Source organism: Parastagonospora nodorum (genome assembly GCF_000146915.1).
Source record: "Parastagonospora nodorum SN15 chromosome Unknown scaffold_3, whole genome shotgun sequence".
In the NCBI taxonomy this organism is placed as follows: Eukaryota; Fungi; Ascomycota; class Dothideomycetes; order Pleosporales; family Phaeosphaeriaceae; genus Parastagonospora; species Parastagonospora nodorum.
In genome coordinates this window covers 1,309,029-1,316,496 of record NW_001884551.1, presented here as the reverse complement: position 1 = coordinate 1,316,496, position 7,468 = coordinate 1,309,029, and the positions used below count along the sequence as shown (strand labels likewise).

Genomic DNA, 7,468 nt, shown 5'->3' with positions numbered 1-7,468 from the left:
ACAACAAGCACAGGCTTCGCAACAACAGCAATCCAGCACGCAACCGTCTCAAGCCGGCCGCAGGACATCCAGCCCCCTCAGCGACGCCCGCGCCGAGGAGACCATTGCCCGCGTCGTTGCACAGATCCGGGCCAACAGCCAGAGCGCCGCTTCCTCAATGGGCGGCGACCGCCAGGACCTCCTTCCCCACATCATCCGTGCGAAGAAGGACGAGGAGGACATGGACGAGGACGAGAGGCTGCTCGCATCAGAGGAGGGCAAGAAGCTGAGCTCAAAAGAACGCCGCCAGCTCCGCAACAAGGTCTCTGCTCGCGCCTTCCGCTCCCGTCGAAAGGGTAAGCTTACTCCCTACGCTCTGTTTGATCATGACTAACAACCACCAGAGTACATTGGCCAGCTTGAAGGCGAGGTTGCCGTCAAGGTCCAGGAGGCAAACGACCTCCGCACCGAGAACCGTCTTCTCCGTGAGGAGAATGCCCGGTCCCGTGCCTTCATTGAGCGCCTGCTCCGCCACCAGGCCTTCACTCCCTTCCTCGAGGAGCTCTCCCGCGAGGAGAGCCTCCAGCCCAAGACCCCAATGGCCTCGATGCCTTCCACCTCGACCCCTGCCGTCGCCGCTCCCGCACCTGCTCAATTCCAGAACCAGCAGCAGTTTGGTGGCATGTCTCAGCCTGAGAATACCCACGTCGGTATGACTCTCGTCCCCGAGACCCAGTTCGACTTCTCTTCCCTCAACATCAACAACGCCAACGCCAACTGGGGTGCCAGCAACGGGTTCGGCTTCCAGCAGCCCCGCGTCTTTGCTGTTCACGAGCTCCCCGAGGGCCCCGTGAACCCCCTCGACACCGAGGCTATGTCCGGCAAGGGCTACAGTGCCATCTTCAACGCTGAGGATGAGACAACTGTCGATGAGGTCAAGCCTGACTTCCCCGTCATCGAGCGCCCCGCCCAGACTGAGCAGCCCACTTTTGCCGTCGTCGAGGACGATGACGAGGATGACCTCTACGCCGCTTCGCCTGTCCCATCCACCACCTCCACCCCCGCTGCACCTATTGAGAACTTCGAGCCCCTCTTCACCAACCCAGAGAAGGCTCTTGCACACTTCAGCCTCGTCATCTCCGATGAGGCAGAAGAGGCACGTCTCGCCGACCGTCTCGCTAGGAGGATCGCTGCCGCTGAGCCTGTCCTGCAAAGACTTGCTCTCATCACCTCAATGCTCGACTCATAATCGCAACTCCTCACCTTTTTCTTCTCCTCTTCTCCTCTTCTCCGCGCAAAAGCAAGCGGGCACAATTCTTAGATCGGTCGAGCAACATGATTGAAATGATTTCCTTTGTCACACAGCAGTAACACCTAGGGCTAAACAAGCCGGGTTTGGTTTGGTTTGGAGCATCCATTTTAGTACAGCGTCTGTTTCTCAACTTGTTTCATTTGGGGGACTCCCCGAGGATCGGGGCCGGATTGGTGTTCTGGAGGGTTTTCCGTGTATATAGCATCACATCTAGGCGGTGGTGTGTATCTAGAGGATTAGGAATTTTATTCGTAAAGGATACGATATTGTGTTTTTTGCTGCTGTGACTTGGATTCACGCTCTTCTCCTTGCATCACATAGCATCACAGCTTCCATCGCCCTCGCCCGATCGCCATCTCTCGCCACCAATGCACCCCGCAATGCACCCCCACCCCCCGTCCCATTCGCATTTACCCACATCTCACCTTTTTAACCAGCCGAAACCTACACTACACATCAACCTTCTCCTTCCATATTGCGAACGCTCTTTGCTGCAGCATTATTGCCACAACGTGGCTGCGGTCTGATGATGCACCGGGAGCTGTTGATAGGAGCCGGGTGTATAGGTGGTAGATGAATATAGGGACACATCCTGGGGGTATAGGAGGGGATTTATGGGAGATGGGGGGAAGGGAAGGGGAATGTACTTGAAGATGTAGTGTGTGGACGTATACGAGGCTGTTTCATGCAAGAGTCGTGCAAAGTCCGGGAGGTGTGTCTGGTACTTTAGTAACACACACACACAGAGAGAGAGAGAGAGAGAGAGAGAGAGACTCTACACGACGCCATGGATAATACATGTGTATACGTTACGAAATGATGCCCTGATGACGATTTCTGAATATATGAATAATATTCCATCCAATTCAGTAAAAGAGTCTCTCTCTCTCTCAAGAAAAGTTTTAAAAAGGTATTTACAAATCGCCAAAACATCGCAGCAAATGCCCGCCCAAAAACTCCGTGAAACTTCATTTCCATGCTTTCTACTACTGACTGTCTCTCCCCCCGCCTTCTCACGAAATCTGCATCTTCGCAAACTCCTCCATGCTCATGCCCCCGCTAAGTACTCGTCGTGCACTCGCGTGTTGCCCTTGCCAGCGCGTGCGTGCGCCGTCAATGGTTGCGCCTTCTTTGCTGGCCACGTAGGTTGTGTATGTGACGCCGATGGCCATGAAGGCGGCGAAGGCGGGGAAGTTAGGATTTTGGGTGTCGCTGCCATTGTGTAAATGGGGATGTGTTTTGAGATTTTGGTTGATGAGGGTTTGTTGTTTTGGGTAAGGGTGAAAAGGGTCGACTGTGTTATTTTTTTTTTCTGCTCGGATGGTTGCGAGGTTGAAGTTTGGTTTCTCTCTCTAGCGCACCGCGCCGCAGGGAACCGATACGTACTATTCTCGAGCCCCCGTCAGATGTTGAGATGATTTGTAGGTTTGTAAGATGGAATGCGTGATGATGATACTTCTAGTGTCCTATACCTTTCTACATATATACAAACCCATCCCACGGTGCCCGCCGACGACACTCCTCACCACTATTCCGGTGTTGCGTGATCCAGCAGTTGGGATCAGCACGAACAGCAACCGGGTTGGCGGGCATCGTGTGAGACGCTGAAACATTGGATTGCAATTGGTTGGCGAGATACCAAAGAATAGTCCGGTCGTCTGATACGTTGTCAAGAAGTTGTGGTTGGTGGCGAGACATTTTGCGGCGCAGGATGCGTGTGGGGTGACACGCGAGGAGAGTCGTACGATGGTACGGTGACTACCGCAAAATGGCGGGAAGGATGTCGGCTTACATGTCGGCTTGCTCGCTTTTATCGGTGAAATTGGAGCTGATGACATTGATTCTATCTGAGTGACCTGAAATGGTTTTGGAAGTCGTGGTTGTTGTGTTCTCTTCAGGTAGGTATGGATGGCGGGCTCGGCGAGTACTTCGGCGTGATCTCCTTTTGCGTTCGCACATTTCTCCTCAGCACGCTCACAGTCCTGTCACGAAATTTGAACAGTACTATTACTGCTTATCTGGGGTTGGATAAACAATCCGAAAAAGAATCTACTTTTCTGATCGCGCGCATCGCTCGGCATACTTCATCAGAACACTCCAAAGCCTGCGATACAATGGCCTCGAACAACTTCCGCCGAATGATGGCTCGGGTACCTACTCTCACAGTCTCGTAAATTTGGAAGCCAACCAGTAAGCACGATCGCATGAAGCATGGCACGCCGCAAAGAAATCATTTGGTCGTCGTGGTATTCCTCGCAGCCTTGGAACGCCATCCACCGCAATTCCGAAAAAGTGTTAGCAGATCTATGTGACCATTGAGCTGTTAGCTGGTCGAAGGACAATACCTTCTCATCCACAGGATGCTACTTCTGGCCTGGGAGCGAGGAACCGTCTCATTGCTCAGTCAGCTTGCTGCACGGGTTCTTTCTACGTGCCCTTTTTGCTGACCTCGCAGATCGCTAAAAATACTGAGCTCCATAATTTGGGTCCTTTCCAAAGGATTTCGCTGACGACGATCTAAGTTATTCTAGCCTGTGATCAACATACTAACATTTAGAAGGCACGCTACTAGAGGCAAAAGGCCTCTCATTCGTCCCTATTTTGTGGTACCTTAGTGCTAACAATACATGCTGCTTAATAAGAGCACCGCACGTCAATCAGACACGAATGTCCAACCGGATACTTGTTTCCCCACTTCAGTACATGCAATTCAAGGGACAGCTTCAGCTGGAGCTGGATCGCTGCACTAAGTGGGCACCGATGGCCTCGTCTCACAAACCCCGCGCATGGCGTGGAGTGCCTGAATACCACACGATCAACTTGCTGGATTCATATTTGAGACAAAGTCCCGTCCCTTTCCATCATTCAATCAGAGCCTATCTCCTACAGACCGACACAACAAGCTGTAATTCCAAATCCTCCTCCTTCAACTGTACAACCAGATTTCAAGCCTCGTGTAGACAAAGCCGTCCGATCGACTAATACTTTGCTCCGTAATGTCCGCGAACATCATAGGCTGCCTTCTGGTCGGCAGCGTACCGCTAGCGAACAACGAGGGGGTGTTCCGAAAATGCCTCGCTAGTATGCCATCGCGTGTGAAACGGCTTCCTGATGGCGAGACAGGTAAACGGTTCATGTTCACCCTGTGGCAATCTGCTGTATTTCAAGCCGCTCCTGAGATGCTGTTAAACTATGCATTGGATTCTGAGGCTAGATCAAGGATGATTACGGAAGAGGAGGTCGACAAAATCGTTGCAAAGCTGGAAAAGGCCGGGATCGAGACAGAGTATGACACCGCCGCCATCGAGAGTTATGCTGTCTTCAAGAAACTGCGGAATGAGGGTGTGATACCATGGGGCGTGAGGTTTCAAGTCGGTCTTCCTACTGCCGGGAACGTCGTACCGGTGTTTATCGAGAAAGCCTTCCAGGCCAAGGTCTGGCCGCTCTACGAGCAAGCTCTTTTCCGCGCCATGCGTAACATTCAAGACAAGATTCCACACCACGACTTGGCAATCCAGCTCGACCTCGCACTCGAATCGGCGTTCTGGGAAGGCCAATTCCTTAGGCCAGCGTTCGCTGACACGCATAATGTCAAGGACTTTGTGTCCGATTACATCCTTCGCATGATCGAGCAAATCGACCAAGACGTTGAGCTAGGCATCCACAACTGCTACGGCGACATTGAGCACAAGCACTTCTTCGAGCCCAAGTCTTTACAAGCCGTCGTTGATCGTGGTCTGGTGCTTTTTGAACGCTCGTCACACCCAATCAATTTCTTCCACGCGCCGGTGCCGGTCAGTGCCATGGGCTTTCTGGACGAGTATTTCGCACCTCTGAAACAGATCCTGCCGAATTTGAAAGAACATGCGACAGAATTGTATCTCGGAGTCGTGCAGTATGACGATCTGGAAGGCACGAAAAAGCGCATTGAAGCTGCGAGCAGGGTTGTGCCGGAGTTTGGGGTTGCGACTGAGTGTGGGTGGGGGAGGACCCCGGTGGAGCAGCTTGATGGGATTATGAAGTTGACGAGCCAGGTGTGTGGTCCTGTGGTGTAATTGACTCCGAGGTGTTGTGCACTTAGGCAAAAAGTGTGCAATTGCTGCGTTTTTAATCTTTCGACTACTAATTGCACTTCTGTGCCCTTGTGCGTTGGCTTCAGTTGGTCCATGGGGAAAATATACAACTCGGGCCAGAGAGACTGCGCGGCGTAGATCAGTTTTCAATGGGAATGCGGGAAGCCAGAGAACTCTTTTTTCACTACACTATGACGTAAGAGCATTCGTTTTTAGGTCGCCAGTTCTTCTGGGCATAAAGCTTCGTCAACTACTCTATAGACAGCATTCGAATTTTTTATCGCTCAACCAGCAATGATTACAGGGTAAGCAAAATCAACTGCAGTGAACATACTCGGCAGCTGACTCGACTCGACTTGTAGCATGACATACAAAACTCCCTGTTTTCGATTTATGCACCTCCCAGTGGAATTGAGGCTCATGGTCTACGAGAGTCTTTCGGTACATGTCACGCATCATAGATTCGAGCAAGAGGCTTCCACCCCCAACAAACCAGTTTACCACATGATCGACACGACACAATATAGCTCTTGCCTGCTCGTTTGGAAGACACTGGAGGGCGCCAGCCTGCTTGCCACATGTCGCCAAATCAACAAAGAGGCTAGTGCCATCATTCAGCAGAAGTTGAACGAGATCAAGTCGGAGCCCATCCGCATCATCGTGACGCCCAGTGCGCTCCAATCTCATCTACTAGCCCGCGAAATTATCCCACACATCTCTCACACAATTCCCTATAGTACCGACCGAGACCTAAGGAAACTTCTTCGAGTTATGAAATGGAGCAGGATCGATTCCGAGCAGATGGGACTGGCTGCGATGAATGAATCCGAGTGTCACTTTCATATCGCCATTTCATGGAATGCGCAAGAATTGGCTATGACGACCACAGAGCGACTTTCCCACATCAAAGACATCGTGGCACTATTTTATCTTCACCATTACATGCACAGCGACCTAGATCATACACCCCAAAGACCTACACGTATTCTGATCCAGCTAGCTTTGATACCCCCCGAGGACAAGGGTATGCACAACCTCCTTTATGCATACCAGATGGCGGAAGCGGGATTTTACGAATGGGTGTTGAACTGCGCGACTAAAGTACGATTGGGTCATGCGATTGACGAGGAGGCATGGAAAGATTCGTGGGCTCAAGGATGAATGTACTCGTGGCCAGATTACTAGTGGGTTGGTAAAGTGGTGACATGAAGATTCTTACGATAGCTTCACAAAGACCATTCAAACCGTTGCGCCCTGTCTTGATTATTGAACCAAAATTAAGATTCCACGAGGCTTCTCATTTGCTTCTGGCACACAACTTGTTGGATATCTAGCGCCTCGTTCGAAAACGAGGGAAATGATTGCAAGATCTGTAATCTGTGGTGCTTTGTGCTCGTTATATCATGTCTACCCCATTCACAAGTCCAATTTCTCGCCCTCCATCCAATCTTTCTCCCACTCCTCCTCCTCCTCAATACCCTCCCCGAACCGCAGTGACAGTTGCGGTAGAGATCTCGGCAACTACTGCCACGTCACACTCTCAATAGCGCCAGGAGGAAGGCCATAGTATGCCCGTTCCTTATCTTCAGACATCAGCGTCGGCCGCACTTGTACGTCCAAATCCCCAAGAATTCGAGAATACACTTGTCCGGAAATCATCCAGAACCCAGCAAATTTTGAGAGCGTGTTCCGGGCCTCTTGGTAAACAGTGCGAGGCGTGTTGTCTAACATGGCGATGCAGATATGCTGGGTTTTTCCGTTGGAGAAGTCTAGCTGAAGGGGCGAGGGGCTTTCGTGAGTGGACTTCTTGTTGGCTACAACCAAGAATAGCGCGCGGAGGTTATTGTCGTGTAGGTTGGGTGCGATGATGCGGACAGGCTGGGATGCGATGGCGGTGAGCTTTTTGGAAAGGATTGCGGTGGCTTCGGACCTGATTTGACGGTATGTTGCGAGAAGTTTGACGCCCGGCAACGTGATGTGGACGACTATAGGCGCCTGATTGGGGATATGGCGGTGAGTTACCTTGGTCGGAAGCTGCTCGTAGATCATCAGCCGGAGCTCTTTGGTAGGTCCAGGAGTCTGAATGGATGCGTAATGGTCATAG

At 51.6% G+C, this 7,468-nt stretch overlaps 6 protein-coding genes across 6 annotated transcripts in view; 3 read left to right on the top strand and 3 right to left on the bottom strand.

Moving 5' to 3' along the window:
* Positions 1 to 1,551, top strand: part of SNOG_02426 (hypothetical protein) — a gene marked incomplete at its 5' end in the record, with an annotated part of 2,071 nt that extends 520 nt beyond the window's left edge. Inside the window, 2 exons of the mRNA XM_001792979.1 lie at positions 37 to 335; positions 384 to 1,551. Coding sequence (XP_001793031.1) covers positions 37 to 335; positions 384 to 1,228 — 1,144 coding nt within the window. The 3' untranslated portion in view covers positions 1,229 to 1,551. The remainder of the gene's footprint in view (positions 1 to 36; positions 336 to 383) is intronic.
* A 239-nt stretch (positions 1,552 to 1,790) lies between these two features.
* Positions 1,791 to 2,080, bottom strand: SNOG_02425 (hypothetical protein; the record flags this gene model as incomplete). The annotated part of the gene is made up of 2 exons (XM_001792978.1): positions 1,791 to 1,969; positions 2,032 to 2,080. 2 exons carry the CDS (start codon positions 2,078 to 2,080, stop codon positions 1,791 to 1,793), a joined length of 228 nt encoding a protein of 75 aa, XP_001793030.1.
* Positions 2,081 to 2,304: 224 nt separating this feature from the next.
* Positions 2,305 to 2,989, bottom strand: SNOG_02424 (hypothetical protein; the record flags this gene model as incomplete). The annotated part of the gene is made up of 2 exons (XM_001792977.1): positions 2,305 to 2,503; positions 2,784 to 2,989. The coding sequence occupies 2 exons, from the start codon at positions 2,987 to 2,989 to the stop codon at positions 2,305 to 2,307; spliced, it is 405 nt and encodes a 134-aa protein (XP_001793029.1).
* A 1,523-nt stretch (positions 2,990 to 4,512) lies between these two features.
* Positions 4,513 to 5,346, top strand: SNOG_02423 (hypothetical protein; the record flags this gene model as incomplete). The annotated part of the gene is made up of 1 exon (XM_001792976.1): positions 4,513 to 5,346. The coding sequence occupies one exon, from the start codon at positions 4,513 to 4,515 to the stop codon at positions 5,344 to 5,346; it is 834 nt and encodes a 277-aa protein (XP_001793028.1).
* Positions 5,347 to 5,658: 312 nt separating this feature from the next.
* Positions 5,659 to 6,525, top strand: SNOG_02422 (hypothetical protein; the record flags this gene model as incomplete). The annotated part of the gene is made up of 2 exons (XM_001792975.1): positions 5,659 to 5,669; positions 5,892 to 6,525. The coding sequence occupies 2 exons, from the start codon at positions 5,659 to 5,661 to the stop codon at positions 6,523 to 6,525; spliced, it is 645 nt and encodes a 214-aa protein (XP_001793027.1).
* Positions 6,526 to 6,885: 360 nt separating this feature from the next.
* On the bottom strand, positions 6,886 to 7,413 carry SNOG_02421 (hypothetical protein; the record flags this gene model as incomplete). The annotated part of the gene is made up of 1 exon (XM_001792974.1): positions 6,886 to 7,413. One exon carries the CDS (start codon positions 7,411 to 7,413, stop codon positions 6,886 to 6,888), a length of 528 nt encoding a protein of 175 aa, XP_001793026.1.
* Positions 7,414 to 7,468: the final 55 nt, after the last annotated feature.